General features: G+C 34.1%; 2 protein-coding genes across 4 annotated transcripts in view; both read left to right on the plus strand.

Annotated features, from left to right (window-relative positions):
* The first annotated feature begins 1138 nt into the window (after positions 1-1138).
* Positions 1139-17580, plus strand: part of LOC103720723 (E3 ubiquitin-protein ligase DIS1-like) — a 29710-nt gene continuing 13268 nt past the window's right edge. The window contains exon 1 of one of the 2 annotated variants that reach the window (XR_015968187.2): positions 1139-1408. Coding sequence is in view for 1 of the 2 variants with exons in the window: in XM_039124687.2 (XP_038980615.2) it covers positions 1401-1408 (8 nt within the window). In the remaining variant the exon portion in view is untranslated. The remainder of the gene's footprint in view (positions 1409-17580) is intronic. The other variant, XM_039124687.2, reaches the window with a different exon arrangement.
* Positions 1250-9405, plus strand: LOC103720722 (uncharacterized). 2 transcript variants are annotated; one of them, XR_005511039.2, is made up of 3 exons: positions 1250-1408; positions 6852-6980; positions 7851-9405. XR_005511039.2 is itself a non-coding variant. In XM_008810562.4 (2 exons), exon 1 carries the CDS (start codon positions 1250-1252, stop codon positions 1394-1396), a length of 147 nt encoding a protein of 48 aa, XP_008808784.1. In that variant the 3' UTR covers positions 1397-1408; positions 7851-9405. The 2 variants fall into 2 exon arrangements, 1 of the variants encoding a protein (XP_008808784.1); XM_008810562.4 differs by lacking the exon at positions 6852-6980.

Raw genomic sequence — 17580 nt, forward strand, 5'->3', positions numbered from 1 at the left:
AGAGGAGCCCCGTATTCCCCCCTCATGTGGCCCCCACGTGGGCACTAGGTGCCTCACGTGCCTCGCAGAGGCGGGGGCGTGACAAAACCTGCTTGCAACCCTACCCATCTCTGTCCAGCACTTACTTTGTAAACTCAATCATCGTATTGCTAGAAATATTTTGCATAAAAACCGCTATATCTTTATTTTATAGAAGTATTATAAAAGAATAATATATTAGAATAAAATTAGAAGATTGAAATAAACTTGTCTAGATCAAGACGTATGATATACACTTTCCTAATAACGTGATTCGCCCCCACGTGCAGATTTGCAACGATCTCATCCCCAAAATACAACAATCCAACTCAGTCGATCCTCTTCTAGTCAGTAAAATCACTGAGAAGGCTTGACCCGACCGACTCTTTTAAAAGAAGAAAATATAGAAAGCAGAAAGTTGAAGAGTGAAATGACTCTTTCTGTGGAAGAAACTATCGAAAAATAGAGTACAAGTGAGAAAGAGAGAGAGATTGGATTGTTTTTGGATTAATCTGCCATATTTTTCAGAAATTAACGTTCTATTTCGAATAGTCACAACTCTTCTGGAAGAAATATTTCACAAAAAATATTTTAAGTCATTTAAAACAGCTAAAGTTTAAAAGATTTTTCTTTTTTTTCAAAGATAAAACTCCAGCAGTATTGTCATCAACCCACCTACCGCCGCAAGTCCCCATTCATGAATCTAATCAAGATTATAAATGGCAGACTTAAGATTATCCATATTTCCTCCACCCAACACACCTCCGTACCTCATCCTTTTTTTTTAAATCTTAGCCAATATTAGCAGGGAGAAGTTTGGTAGCCTGTCATATCCCATTGACGATTAACAAATCTTAACATAAGGAATTATATCCCCGTATCCCATGAACCCCGTACCCCAGATCAAAAAAAAAAAGAGAAAAGAACTGCAGCCTTTGCATGGTGTCGGTTAGCCTACTGGGCGCACGGAAAGAAAGAAAGAGAGAAATCTAGTACTCTCCTTTTCTCTGCATACCTGTCGGTAGCCATATCCGTTAGTCACAAAATTCCAAAACAAGCTACTGTTATAAATGCCGAAGAGATTGCTTTTCCACTCTGCCAACCTTCTCCTTTCTTTCTTGACTCGTTTTCGTCCTTCCCGTAATACTGTGGAGGCCAATGATTCGTGCGATCAGAAGTTGAGGCGGAGAGTTCTGAGATTTTTTTTTTTTTTTGGGAGCCGGGGCGGGGCATGGCAATGCCATGGGCATTGGCTGTGTACATAATGAACATGGTGTGGATGGTTCTTGACGACTGGATCTCGTCGTGTGTGACGGTCGCCGACGAGATTGCTCAGGCGCTCAGGACCGGCGACATCGGGCCGTTCCCTATTGGATGAGTCGATGATCAGGTCTGATTCCAGTCACTCATATCCTCTTCGTTGTCTCTGGAGTTTCATTTCATTCTTCTTCTTCACTTCTTCTTTTTTGTGTGTTATTTCTTTGGTAATTATGGCAAAGATATAGTTGGGGTTTTTGCTGGGTGCTATTGAATGGTGGGAGATGGTCGACCAACTTAGAAATTTGATATAAAACGGCAGGTTATTCGATAGTCACTCTTGAGAACTATTTACATGATTTCATTGAGAAGGGACTGATAATTTAATGATTTGATGAAACTACCTAGTTTTTAGATTTGGTTCAATATTTCTTGTATTTGGGTACTCTTATTATTGTAGTTGTTGTTGTTTTCCTCTTCAGGGTAGACCCTGTTTTTATTAGCTTCAGGGGAAAAGAGACCCCAGATGTTTTAATATAATTTACATCTCAGAAATATCCGACATCAAGAACACACACACACACACACACACACACAGAGACAGAGAGAAGGAGGGAGGGAGAGATATCTTAGTACAAGGATGGGATTTTCAGCAGCAGTTGAATGATCTTCTACATGTGGTAAATGCTATTGGTTCTTTAATTATTAGATGAAGAAGTCATGTTGAGTCATTTAAGTTGAAATCTATTTTCAGCAAATACTTTCTATATTTGATTTCTATAATTAATGGGACCAGCTATAAGTAAATTGAATAACATGGAACTAAAAGCATATTGAGAGATTGAAACTGTCCATGTTGGTCAGGAGCTACAGGATCTAGTAGTACAGTGGATTTGTTCTGTTGTGTTTGTGTTGCTGGAAATGCTAGCAGATCTTAAATGAAACACTTTAGACTAGGACTCAGCATGTGATGTACATGGTTAGGTTTTAAAGATGGGGAAGAAGGTGAAGAAATCTTTATTTTATTTTATTGCTGTGAGTTTTCTTGTTCAGTATTCTGTGATTTAATAGATAAACCTCACATTTTTGGCTGGTTGACTCATCTAATTTCTCACCAAGAAATTAAAAAGGAGAAAATCATGATGAATATGTGTGAAAGAGTTCATCGGCTAGAGGTAGGCTTTATCACCTCATGCAAATTCTAGTTGGAGAGGCACATTTAAGTTATACATGGATGATTGCTGAGTAGAAGGAAATTTTATGTAATAACAGAGCCAGCTAACGAATGGGCTAAATCGCTACGATTTTTGTCTATCTGAGGTTAGTAATTTTGTTTATCTGAGACAAGAAATATGTATTTTGAAAAAAGAAGAAACTAAAGAGACTGCCCGCTACATCTGATAGGATTAAATATTATTTATGATGGTCTAATGTGTCAATAAACATCTATTAGAACATGCAGTACATATAGTTTGATAAAGACTGGTGCATCTTGGAAGGTCATGTGTCAATATGTGTTGCCAATTCTTTTTCAGTGAAATTTGTGTTGCCAATGATCATTTGGTATCTCCTAATGCCCTAGAATGTTTAATAATAATGCATATATGCACAGTAATTCATGGTGAAAAATGTCGATTCAGTTGATATTCTTTTAAACTCAGGTTTTATCTGCAATACTTGTTTTTGTAAGACGTAATTTTATAATCTTACTTTGTGATGAATATCTTTAATTTGGCACAACTTGTCTTTTGATATAAATTTTATGATAAAGAATGATGCATATCTAAAATTGGATTCTTAATATACAAATGTCAAATTTCAGACATACATCTAACTGGTACATCTTCCTCAAAAGAACATCTAGATGTTTCACACACATCTAATCGACCTGCTAAAATTAGCGTGCGTAAGAAATCCAAGATATTTTCTAGCAAGTCTTCATATTTTGGAGAATCTATTGATGGGCTCATTTAATTTTTGGTACCAATAAGTGCCAATGAATGCCAAGTCTAGGCACAGAATTAGCACTTCTTTGTCACTATAATCTTTCCGATTTATTCTTAGTATGTCTTTGCACACCCTTCGGGGATCTACTTACAAGTCATGTATTGTTTGTGCTATCAACATCATAATATGCCCTTCCATATATAGCCTTGTTGAACAATTTAGACAATATTGCTTCCTAACAGACAATGTGAGAACCCGTGCGGGCGTGTGTTTAGTCCCACATCGGTTGCTGGGTAGATTTTGGGTACTTATACAGGATCAAAGAACCCAAATAATATCTTCCGGCTAGCCATTTTGGGCGAGGTCCTGGGTTGTTACATTTGGTATCAGAGCCGATTGTCCGATGGTGGGAAGGGTGTGAGGCCCAATAATCCCACATCGGAAAGACTCGTTCCAGAGCCTGGGCATATGAGGCGGGTATCTCCAAATCCTGCAGACGCGTTTTGGGAGAAAAACAAAATCGGGGAAGGGTGAAGGATGCTTGCGTGAAGCTCCGGAACCGGACAATATCTGACAGGGGAGCCCCGCGGTCTCTCCTCATGTGGCCCCCATGTGGGCACTGGGTGCCTCACGTGCTCCGCGCAGGCGGAGGGCATGACAGACAACTCCAATTGATAAGTTATCTTATAGTAGATTATATATGGACAGATAAAAATACAGCTCAGGCCTTAAAAACATTGAAAGTCGACACACCTATCAAGATGTGATGCAATTGCAGTTTACATGCCATTTCTCCAAGCATTTATCTGATCACTATTTCAGCACTTCTATGTTTATAATTGTTACATATCATGCGACAAAGGAGAAATTCCAAGTCCAAAAGGAGAAAAACAATAAGTTTAATTTGATCGAGGAGAAGATCTGTGATGATCTTGTTCACTCTGTGAAGCAAATTTGTAGCATAATAATCTACCACTGTCAAATTTTTTAACTGAAAAGATATCCTTTGTATGTAAGAGACTAAGCGTTCAAGGGGTTACAATTCTTGTCTTAGAAGTTATATATGGTGATCGATATTCACAAACATTGGTGGCAAAATTGGGTCAGAGAAGTTTATGATTTGCCATGATGATAGTTCCCTTGTGACTTCTTATGATTCTGGCATGGTACTTAGTGGAGACTTTCTTGTATTGGTTGTGGTCCTAAGCATAAATCAAGTCCAAGCAAGTATTTGTGATGCTCCTAGTTTGAAAACTTCTTCAATGATTGTCATATATATGATAGTCTTGGTTTTGATTCCTTCAAGGAACTCCATATTTCTAACACATTTCTTGTACTTGTATAGGAAGATTGCACTGGTAGCAAGAGCAATATGTACTTGAATAGATTTCTCTTCTGGGAATCTAAGCTATTTAACAAATCCTTCCGACATAAACCTTTAGGAGATTATGAAGTTTTCCTGGTTGTTATATTGACATAAACACCATGTCAGCTATAGTGGAGGTTAAGTATTTATGGCCAAAATCCATCTTTATATGAAGTAGGACAATTTTAAAGATGATACAAGGCAAGCAACTAGAGGACAACAGCAGAATGATAGCAGATTACTTCCTAGAGCATCTTGGGAAAAGTTGGTGCTTGACTTTGTTTGATGTCGGAGGGAGATTTGAGAGTGTCCCCATCTCTTCTTTGCAAGAAATCTTAGTCATGGATAATTTGGATCTGGAGTACTTCAAGAAGTCATGTATCAATACCAATCTGACCAACTTTGTTATGTTCTATTCAAGCTTGGAATAAGGCATGAATATTTTATTTCTTATCATTAACAAATGGGTAGGCTAGGGATGGTAATAGATGCTTAGAATTTGTTGAGTAGCTTGGCTGGAGAAAAGATAAAATAGTGAAATGTTTTATTTTCTGAGTTAGAGTTCACTTCTAATTTGAAAAAGGAATTACTGAAGGGCAAAACCCTGTTTGAAGTCATTTATGAAACGAAGCTTCATTGCTTTCATGACTTTATTAGGAGAATCCTTGTAGAGTTCCAAGACCTAATCTTTACTAGACAATTGAGAGAATGAACTGGAAAGGACAAAAATCTTAATATTTCAAATTGATGCAGATTAGCTTAATGATTTCAGAGCTGTTCAACTTGCTGGTGTGGTGATAGTGTATCCTGGAGGGAAAAGCTTTTCAAGACAATGTAGAATGTTTAAGCGAAAATGGATCAAAACTTCCTGGATTTTTGAGTGGAGAAAAAAATGATGTTGTGTCATTTGGACATCTTAAAGACACAAGGTAGTTCAGTCTTTTGATGCATTGTTGATGAAGTTGCTAGAGTCTTAAGTTGATGGAGGAGTAATTGATGGAAAGCAATAACTAAATTTGTTAAATTTAGATTAAGGACATAATGATAATACTCAGTTTAATTTTCTATAATTTATTCAGATGGAAATAAGATTAAAGTGGGCTTCTAATAACAAAGATAATTTAGTCAGTTGTTAGTCGGATATCATAATATCATGAGGAGACATTCAACAGAACATGCAAGTTTTTTTTTTTTACTTCCCTACAGAACATTTGGTTTCTCCTTTTCAAAAAAAGAAATATTTCTCTTTGTGAAAACTCTTCAAAAATATTTCATGCGCTCCTTCGTGTAAACTGACCGGCGAACTCTTCGTCTGTTTGACACGTTCCCTGGTAAAAAAAAAGTTGGTTGGATGCGCTTTCCTGTGTTGCACTGAAAAAAGGAGAAAGACTGAAATGGTTTGCGGAAAGAATGGAGGGGTTGTTTCGTGGTTGGTGTGGGTGGAAGAAGAAGGATGTTTTAGTGATGATATGGTGATGAAACTTGCTGACTCCATGATAACTAATCAAGAACGCCTTTCCTCAAAAAACTTGCCCAGAATAGTCATATAAACAACAAATGTTCCAAGCTTATTCTTTTTTAATTCATAATATTTCACCTTTAGAGATAAACAAGGTTTCCAACTCTAGTTGATTATGAATAATTAATCTAGAGTATTCCACTACCCTTCACATTAAGGACTAAAGAAGTAGACTAATTGAACAAAAAAGTTACACTAGAAGTTTATGTTTGATGGAGTAATCACATTGATTTTTCTCATGTTGGGTTGATAGTAGTTGAATAAATCATGCAAAACTTTTTGAGTTCTCATGTCTTTTACTTTGCATGGTATGCATTTGGTTTTCATATCCAAGAATCAATATAAACATTCAAGACCCAGTATACATATCAATAAGCAATCTAAGTTTGTTGTTACATAAATCTTGTAGAGTTTTTTTAAGCTCTTATGTCTCTGTTACTGTCTTTGATATGTATTTGGCTTTCATACCAAGAGTCAATATGTAAAAATCCAAGTCTATCTATAAGCAATCTGAGATTGTTGTTAATAGAGGTAATCACCCCATGGTAATTGTTGTAGGCTTCTGGCGGATAAATTTAAAATTCTCCATAGAACTAGTGGATATTATTATTATTATTATTATTGACAGTTCAAACTTCAAAGCATAGTTTAGTGATGGTGATATCTTATTTGATGAAAATTGATGTCCATCTATGTGAGAATATTTTTATTATAATTTATTATCTTCCATTTTCATAATTCTAGGTTGCTGTTTAGGAGACGATAGCTATAAATACCAATTGATGAGATATAAGTCAAAGGAGTGAATTCTTGTGTCTTTCAGCATAAAAGATATAAATGATGGGGCTTTGACCAATGGTCTAGTAGGCACAGGTAATGAAATTACTTGTGGAAGCTATTTTTGTGGCAAATGGAAAAGATAAAACAAAAGAACTTCTAAATAACATAATGTCATCTTCAACACAAAATTTACCCTTTATGCTTCATGATACATCCACGATGCAATATATTACCAATCTCTCTAGTTTTCACAGAGAAATATGTAATTATCATTCTCGATCCAACAAATTTTAACCAATATACCTTTTCTGAAGGTAAATTTCTAGTTAGGTTAGTGATTCATTGGAAAAACCTAAGTATTTTGATCCAGGATTTGGTGCTCGAGATAATATAGCCAAGTATATATGTGACATTGTTCTTAGTCAATAATAACAATCAAACGAATCAAAATAACAATCCTTGTCTAAGGAGAGGTTAGAGGAGTTTATGATATAACTTGAAAAACTTGTAGATTAACTTTTTGCTTTTGTATGCACTATGTACAATTGTTCTTTGAACTGCTAGAGCAATAGTTTGCATTCTTTCTTTAAATATCTAATATTATTTTAAGGAATTAATATGCCATCATGACTACATTATGTTTTTGTATAGTCATTTTGCCCTTGTGCAAATATATTAAATTGCATAATTTACTTGCTGAGTCCCATCAAAAAAAATTTGGAAACAAGGTCATCCGGCAAATAATTGCTTTTCTCTCACAATCCAACCATTTTAGTTTCACCATGATAAGTAGATGTAACTTCTCCATAATTTCTGCATTTTATACATGTCTTTTCAATTAATTAGGCAACAATCTTTGTATATAAATGGTTAGTTTCAATATTCAGATTAAAAATTGCATCACTTCATGGAGTTTTTTTTCTCAATTTCTCTAATTCTTTTTTTTCTAATTTCTTCTTGCAGAAAATGCTGCTTCGATGCAGTTTTACTATGCACAATTTTACTGGTGTAGATAGACTTGATTATAGCAATACCCCCAAATGTAAAGCATATGTTGTTCATAAAATCTTTTTAGCATGAAAGAAAAATAAACTCAACTATGATGCTTAGTGCCTTTCTTTGTTATATGGTGAGAGACTGTAAATGATGATCGTATCTTAGAAGAAGGCTTTTAGAAAGATTCTGAAGTTGTTGCCAACCTATTCTCCTTATTATTTTTTTATTTTTTGGTATAAATATGGATGTATAAGATGTTATCCATTTCCTCTTTTTTTTCAATCACTCAAAATACTCCTCAATAAGCCAAAAATGACGTAAATAGGTTTGTTGGTCTTTTGTGGCCTTTGTTTTGTAGCGAGAAATTGTGCCTAATAAATGTATGGAAATTATATAGTTCATGTTATAAATTAAATATCATACATAAAATATATAACATGTCACTAGAAATGGCTTAAAATATGCAATGCTTAAATGATTGTAGATGAGTTAATTTTTTCTTTGGTTTGTATGATATTTCCTAAAGAGCAGCCTCTTTTTTGTATCAAAAATTCTTCTGATGTCATGATATTATAACAAAGGCATTATTTATAGTTGCAAATATCTTTGATAGTGCAAAGAGAACTCTTTTGTTAATACTTAAGATTGTCGAAGATTTATGATCCAAATTTTGTTCAATTTCATCCTTACTTACATCATAGCTGCATTTTTAGCTTTACATTGGATTTGGAACTAACTATGAATGGCACCTCTTTGTTGAAATTAGTTAGGTTGGGATCCAAAAGTTGGAGTTGTCGAGAGGAAGGATAATGCATAATATAGAATTAGTTCAAGTAACTAGTTACATTTTTATGTGGCTGGATCAATTTGATAATATGATTAGAAACATGATCATCATCAATATTTTTTATTTAATCTAATAAGATATAAATTGCACTTGCATGTTAATGAATCATGTCAGTTTTGCAATTATAATTCATCTATTTAATCACCCATGTAGTTAAAGAACTAAAATATATTGCTTATTGAAAGAACAGTCTTCAACTTCTTAGAACTAATATTAATAATATAATCATAAAGAATAATAACCCGATCTATTATCTTGACCACATTTGACACATTGGAAACTAGGTATAAATCTAAGGTGAAGTTATTAAATCTGGACCATTGACTGACTTGGCTAAGAATATAGGTCACTAGTCATTGGTCCGACTGCTAAAGTAATTGGTTGGATCGGATTTGCACTTAAAATATTTTATATTCTAAAAATATTGATATTTTTTATATTCTACACCACTCTTAAATTGTAGCATAAATAGAAAATAATCATCAGTCATCTATTTTTTCAGAAAACTTGTAAGAGAATTATATATAATGTATGAATAAATAGAAGTTTTTGATATATTTTTAATTATTAAACAACAAAGTTCTGAAAATATTGTAAAGAATAAATGAAGTATATTTTTTGATCATTTTATGAAAGTAATTAATTACTTAAAATATCCAAACATACTTCAAATAACTTAAATTTAAGAATATGAATGAATTTTAAATAAGTATTATATATGATCTCATAAAGATAACATTAATTTTTGATTCACGTGTTGAAAAGCTCTCAATCAAACAAATTTTGATAATATTTTTCTTAACACATGGTTTAATATAGATATTTTGATCCAGATTCAGAAAAAATGTTAAGGTATTGGCATCTAAATCCATATCTATCAAAAATTATGGATAATATTTGTATGCATGGTTTAATATTCATATCCAGATCCAAAAAAGATCTTAATATTTTGAAAGAAATCATGAAATCCATATTCGAATCCATATTTGATAAAAATTATCATTAGGCATGGTTTAAAATGAATATTCATATTTGAATCTATATTTGGCAAAAACTATCTAGATCCTTATTCGCACCTGACAAATATTATAGCTATACATCTAGATATGTGCTTCAATATTAATATTCAAATTCAGATGGCAAAAAAATTTAAGATTTGGATCCAAATCTATACCTGGCCAAAAAAATGCAGATAGATCTGGCAAAAATTATAGCACTATATCCATATTCGATAGTCTAATACGATTATCTCTTTCTTAATCCAAAAAAATCTTAATATACGAATTGTATCCTATAAAAATTATCTAGATCTGAATCTATATGAGAAAAAAAAATTATAGCTATACATTTAGATCCGAATATGATTCAGATACATAAATTTTTATCCAAATCTAATTCGAACCAGATACAGAATTAGATATTGTCAGATGGTATCTAGCATATTCTCATCCAAGGTACATGGATTGTTTAGTCGAGCGAAAGTTAAAGGGATTTGGATAAGATATGAGAAGTTATGACTTTTTTCACCAAATTAGCCTTAGGCCCTATTTGGGGGAGCTTTTGGAGGGCTAAAAAGCACTTTCTGGCCCTCCAAAAGTACTTTTAGCTAAAAAATGGTATTTGATAAATTTTCCGAGAAGCTGTTTCAGCTTTTGCAAGAAGCTGAAAACAGCTTTTGGGGGGAAGCTCCAATTTGGAGCTTTCCGAAAATGCTGTTTTCAGCTTTTTTGGAAAGCTGTATTTTTGACCAAAATACCCCTATTTTAAAAAAAAATTCCTTCCAAAAATCTCTCTCTTACCGTCTCTTCCTCTCCCACCCAACCCCACTCCCTCTCCCCTGCTGCCGCACCCTCTCCCTCTGCCCCGCCGTCGCACCCCCTCCCTCTCCCCCGCCCCCATGGTGGGGAGGTGCCGAAGAAGAGGAAGACGGGTGGTCTTCCCCTTCCCGCAGCCGCCGCCGGCCACGGTGTCCTCGTCACAGAAAGGGGCGGTGCCGAAGAAGAAGAAAGTCCCACGGTGGGGAGGGGCCGAAGAACAGGAAGAAGAAGGGGGCGCCCTCCCCCTTCCTGCGGCCGCCGGCGGTCACGACCCGCCCCCCTCCTGTGTCTGCCACAGCCTGGCCCCTTTCCGGCGCTGTTGGCCTTGCGGAAGGAGAGCACTTCCTAGAGGGCTAGCCGCGGCCGTCGAGACTGTTGCGGGCGCCGCCGGCCATGACCCAGCCCCCTCCTGCGGCCGCCGCCGGCCACGACCTGGCCCCCTCCCGCAGCCGCGGCAGCCTGGCCCCCTTCCGGCGTCGCCGGCCGCGCGGGAGGAGAAGAAAGGAGAACGGGGGAGACGAAGGAAGGAGAAGAAGAGAAGAAAAAAAGAAAAGAAAAAGAGAAAGAAAAAAAAAAGAAAAGGAAAGAAAAAAAGAGAAGAAAAGAAAATTTAAAAAATAAAAAAGAATAAATAAATAAATAAATATTTATATAAATGAATGAATGAATGAATGAATAAATAAGATAATAAATAAATATATTTCAACATTATTAATTATTTACACTAATAATTATAATATTTTATACCTTTATTATTGTATTATACTATAAATATAATTTTCTAATATATTATATCATAATACATTAATATGTTATGTTAAATAATTTACTATTATGTTATATTATGAGAAATTAATTTATACTAATAATTATATTATTTTATACCTTTATTATTGTATAATACTATAAATATTATATTATATTACATTATATCATAATACATTAATATGTTATTTTAAATAATTTAATATTATGTTATATTAAGGAAAATTGATTTATACTAATAATTATAATATTTTTTTATCTTTATTATTGTATTATACTATAAATATAATATATATTACATTATATCATAATACATTAATATGTTATATTAAATAATTTAATATTATGTTATATTATGGAAAATTAATTTACTCTAATAATTATATTACTATTATGCTATGCTATGCAATGTCATATTAGTATATTATAATAATATTATTTTATATTACAATAATATTATACTTTATCGTATATTATGTATTAATATATGTTATATTTTATTATGCCCTGTTGTATAATACTATACAATGTTCTTTATGGTAATTTTGTTATACAAAAGTACTTTCTTAGTTTATTTACCAAACACATGTTAAAGTACCACAACACTTTAGAAATGTAGTTAGCAAACAGCAAACAGCTTTATAAAAAAGCTCTACTTCAGAGAGCTCTACTTCCAACAGCTCTACTTCCAAGCTTTACTGCCAACAGCTCCCCCAAACAGAGCTTTAACCTATCTCCTATTGATTCTTATGCCAATTAACCTTTCCACCACCCACCACAACTTTTTCATATTTCTCCTTTCTTTCTCTAGAAAACTCAAACAAATATACTTGTTTTAACTTCTACATTTACAATTTCATTGAGTCATCCATGTGTTTAAACATGGATTGTTTCATATATCTTCATACACAGGTACATAAATTTATACATGAAATATATTTATGCATTGTACTTTTGCATGCCCAGGTGAATCAAATACATCTATATTTATAATACATTCACATATGCATGCATTTGTAAATATTTACATAAATATGTTCTATTAGAACTTTAGGAATTTCAATTTAGAAGTTTCATTTTGTTTTTTAAGAAATATCATGAGTTATTCTATTTCAAAATAATTAAAAAAATATCTTTCAAGGAAAAGTGAAATGCATTATGAAGCATCGTTTTTTTTGACATTTCAAAAGTAGCTTGCCTAATGTCGACATGACATACTGATTTCATAATCTAATTTGTTGATTAGATTATCATATTATGGTGAGTTGTTCTTTGAATTTCATTTAAAATTACTCCCTATGACACAATTATATCTACTCTATAGACATTTAATATGGTATAGGGGTTAAAATCCAAATGGCCAGTCAAAACCAGGGGCTAAAAGATTTGTCTAAAAGATTTGTTGTCATAGAGGGTAAAAAGTCAAATAGAAGTCAAAGTAAGAATCAATATAAATTTGGCCTTAAAAATTTTATTAGTATATGCATTTACTAGTGTTGAAAATAGGTTGGGTTGACCCATAATTGACCTAGTATTGATCCAATTAGACCTAACCTAATTCATTTTTCATGACTCATGGATCACGTTAGAGTCAAAAAATTGACCTGATGGAGCCTAAATCTTACATTTTCAAACCAAACCCAACTCAACTTGTATAAGATCTGATCTAAATTGGGATAGGCCTGACTTGATTAGATCCAACTCGACCCTGAAACCTAAATTATATAAAATCCTTTCTCCTTCATCCTAAATATCTTTGGAACTCATTGGATGAATCTTTTCTAAATAACAGTTTGGGGTGGACATTTAAAAAAAAAGGGGGCGCGCCAAAGCAACTAAGTACTAGCGCCCAAAATGCACTGTCGAAGCCTACGCTTCCCTCTTTTATTATCTGAACAATCCCATCTTCTTTCACCCACTTTCACTTGATTATAGTTAAATCTTCATTGTAAACTTATGTCTTACTTGGGTCATATTTAAAATTTTTTTGAATGGAACTTTATACTTAAGTTGTCATTGTAGTTTTATGTTTAAAATGATTTAATAGCTTATATTAGTTATTAAGTAATTATGTTTTGATTATAAAATGTTTGTTAAATGTTTGATCCAAACTAAAGACCCAATCCGTCATACTTAATATTGACCCTACCCAAGCAACCAACGGGTTGGATCTAGGTTCAAAATCAAGACCTGAATGTGAAGTTGGGTCAGGTTGAGGTTAGGCATGCCCTAATGTGACCCGACCCATTTGTAATCCTAGCATTTATTGATCATACATAAATATTAATTTCTAACCCTCACTTTGACTACCATTTTATGATTAGTCTTTTATAAAAGTTGATTCAAGATTTACTCCCTGATATATAGGGGTGGCAATTGGATTAAGTCAGACCAAATACAAATTAGGCCAAATAAATGATGTTTAAAAATTTATCAACCCGAGCCTGATCTTTTTATTAAGCAGGTCAAAAATTCAATTTTGAACTTGATCATTTTATTAAATTGGTGACACAGGATAGAGCAAGAAGAAGATGAGGGAAGGAAGCAGAGGAAGAAGGAGAAGAGAAAGGAAGAATCAGAGGGAGAGGGAACTCAACATTCTCAAAAATCTTAATAATGCAGAACTTGGGTTCTCAATTACATATTAGCGGATATTTATCGACCCAAAATCCTAATAAGAGTCCAAATAAAAATTCTAATAAGTATAGAAATAAAAATACTGAAGTTCTCACAAAACTCGAGTCCTAATAAAAATAATATTTCTAATAAAAAATAAAATTATCTAATTCCTATATTTGTGCCTAACAGTAGTGCGTTTAGATCTTTTATTAGATAGTCCTCCATCAATAGGAAACCTAATCTGATCTACAACGGTCTGAATCAAGTTAAATGGGCTAAGCATTGCCACTCATATTGATATACAATTATGCTTGTTTTATGCATCTTTGTACACAACAGAGGAACTAAAAGTTATTCTTTTTCTAACAAAATAGGAGTCTATATACATGGTTAGGTTCAAGTTACACTTGGTATGACTTATAGAGTTACACCATTAGATATGATCTAGCCCTTAGCTGATGAGAGCCTTATACGACGATCCTAGCTGCTAGATATAATCTATTATCATTAATTTTTTTACACACTAAAAATCATATAATTTGGAGACTCGGAGACTATGCATCCAATGGCCAAAAATAGGTAATTTAAGTAACATAAAAAATTGACCACTCGATGCACAAGCCAAAAATCTCCAAATTACATAACTTTTTATACATGAGCAATTTAATAATAATATATTACATCCAACAATTCGCATATATATGAAACTCCATCACTTAATTCAAAGTGTTGTAATTTTGTAAGAGTTACATTAGGATCAAGTTACACTTAGTGTAAATTTTATATAGTTACATTTCTTTTGAATTGAATGATGGGTTTATGATTCATGTGATTTATTATCATTAAAAAAATTCAATGTAATCAATAATAATAAAAAATCCAACAACTTATGCCAAGGGATTTATCACACAAACATGTGCTCCTGCATAGAAACTCGATACGGACGTCATCACGTTATATCACGGTTCACTGTCCGCATTTGGGAAGCAAATCTTTTGGAAATTCCTCAATTTATGCCAGAGATCATGACGCATAGATGGGACGGCAGATCAGTGTCCCCGCATAGAAACTCTAAACGGACAATCTCACATTATTATTACGGTTCGCTGTCGGCATATAGGAAGCAAATCCCTGTCCAACGCCTTTGCCGCGTCCCCATCTTTAAATACTTTGAACCTACGCCTTAACTTCCACCCGCTGTACGGGTTTAGAACACCGGTGGACCGCCGGAACACCACACCGCGCCTCACCCGGGACGGTATTTTTGGCGATGGGGAGAACTCCAGTGACCGGAGGCGTTAATTGGGGAAAATCTCTCGTCCCAATCCTCCCAACGCTAAGAATTCCTGCTCAAACGGGGGGTTTAGATCTTCTGGCGGATCTTTCCTTCTTTCTCTGGCTTTGAAAGGTACGGATGGAAGTAAAGATCCGCTGATCCTGTTCAATTTCTGATTTTCGCGGTTTTCTTGACGAGTTTGATGCCACATTGGCTTAAAGATTGGTTTTTTTTGTTCGTTTGTTTTTTGGGTGGGTTGTGGTTTTCTTTCTGTATGATTTAATGCGGTAATGGTTGCTATTCTTGTTGTCAGAATTTTCTCCTCATCTATGATCGTCGACTGCTCCTATTTTCAGAAATATTGTTTTGTTTTCAAAGCATCTATGGTGTCCTATTTTTCCATCTTTCTATTAAACCTTGCAAAAATTAGCAAAAAAAATTCCTCCTTTCAGAAAATCATGTCCTGGGAATCTCTCTCTCTCTCTCTCTCTCTCTCTCTCTCTCTCTCTCTCTCTCTCTCTCTCTCACTCACTCACTCACTCTCAATTTAATTAGTGAATCCTTTTTCATGGTTGTACGCTTGATCTCATGCTTGTACTACTTCATCTGCATATCAACAACAGTCCAGTCCAATCACCTTGATGGATGTGGTGATTTCGAACCATCTTTTGCTATTTTTCTATCTTTCGGTCTTCAACTTCTTTTAGATTCTGTAGTGTGTTTCCCTTCTCATTTATCTTTCTGCTAATAGAATTCGTGACACTTTTTCTTGTGATTAAGTATGGAGTTATTTTTAATTTTAAAGCTAGTATCTAGTTGTATGTGCATTTCGATTGGCTTAACACTGGCCAAGAATGTTGTTTTACTGTGAATTAACAACATGACCGTTGGCTTAGGATCATTCTGTTTAATCTGTGGATAACTTGTTGGCCCTGGAAGGTTGGATTTATATTTTCGTAGAGTCATTATAGGATCATGTTCATCATCCATTGAAATTATGGCCACATAGTTTAAAAGCTCGTTTCATCTTCTCGTTCTAATTATTTTAATATTTTCACTTGTTATTATGGGTTTCAGTATCAAGTTCGCGACTTCTGAAGTAGCTTAGAAATATATGTAAATTAAAAGCTGCTACGATGTTTCAGATGTTAAAAAAGCCAGTCTTTTGGCAAATTCTATTGCTGAACAAAAATGTGAATCCTTTCCTTTTTGTTTTAGAAGATTCAGAGATCAATGCAAAAGTTCACCATATACATGTCAAGATTGACAGATTGAAATTTACAAAGAGATAATACATAATTAGGAGTTAAAGAATTGAATTATCATGTTGTAATGAGTGATAAAACATGTGAAGCATTGTCAATCTTGATGAGAAGACAAAGTGATGCATGAGACCGATCATGCACAAAACCATATCACAGGAATGATCAGGGCTGAGTTGGCTGAGCTGCAATAGATATGGAGGTAGAGAAGCTCGACGCTTGGAAAAAATGATTCTCTCTAGTTGTTTAACTTGCTTAATGATTTGTGTCTTAAGGGTTCAAATAGCTAAATAAGAATAATCTAGAATCCAACGAGCTATATGAGTGGCAACTGTGAGACTAGACAATAATCATTGTAGCATGTTTCAGTAAAAGCTTTCTAGTTATATTAGAGGTAGTTTATCTTAAAGAAAGAGGAGCAAGTTTCATGTCTGTTAAATACTTATTGTTCCAAGCAATTGAAGGAAAGAAATCAAACAATTAAAGAAGAGAAAAGAAGAGAATCCTAACTTAAAATGGGAGAAAAAGTTAAGCTAGAAGGACATGATAATTAGTAGGATGAACAACTTTATAAGGATTTAGTTAAGGGAGAATTTTGGAAATATAGATGCCAAGTCATGATGCCGGAAGGTTCAAGAACTTAGTATTGGTATTAGAAACCTAAACAATAGATCATGAGGAGCAGTTTCAATGGATAATTCAAGTAGTAAGAAGACACGTTGGAGGCCAAAACTCGAAATCAATTTCTATCATGAGGGACTCCATTTCGAGATTGTTCACTACTTCACTTGTTTGGACTCCAAAACTCATAAAGAATGTACACCTCCATATGCCTCATGTCTCTAGGGAAGAGTTCCTCTAAAAAGGGTAGGCTACCATCATAGCAGCATCTAGGAAGGGTCAGATCATCTAATGTATGCAATCTTACCCTTCACATATGTATGCAATCTTACCCTTCATGTGAAGAAGCTATTTCTATATTTTGAATTGGGGACACCCAGGTCACAATGGAGCAACTTTCTATTGTGCTAGATCGACCTGCAGAAGTGTTTCTTTATGATAGCTTAAATTGATGCTTTAGATCTAACAGTAAAAGTGTGCTACATGAGTT

Source organism: Phoenix dactylifera, chromosome 8 (assembly GCF_051530095.1).
Source record: "Phoenix dactylifera cultivar Ajwa chromosome 8, Ajwa_hap1_PhDact_Kaust_v1.1, whole genome shotgun sequence".
In the NCBI taxonomy this organism is placed as follows: Eukaryota; Viridiplantae; Streptophyta; class Magnoliopsida; order Arecales; family Arecaceae; genus Phoenix; species Phoenix dactylifera.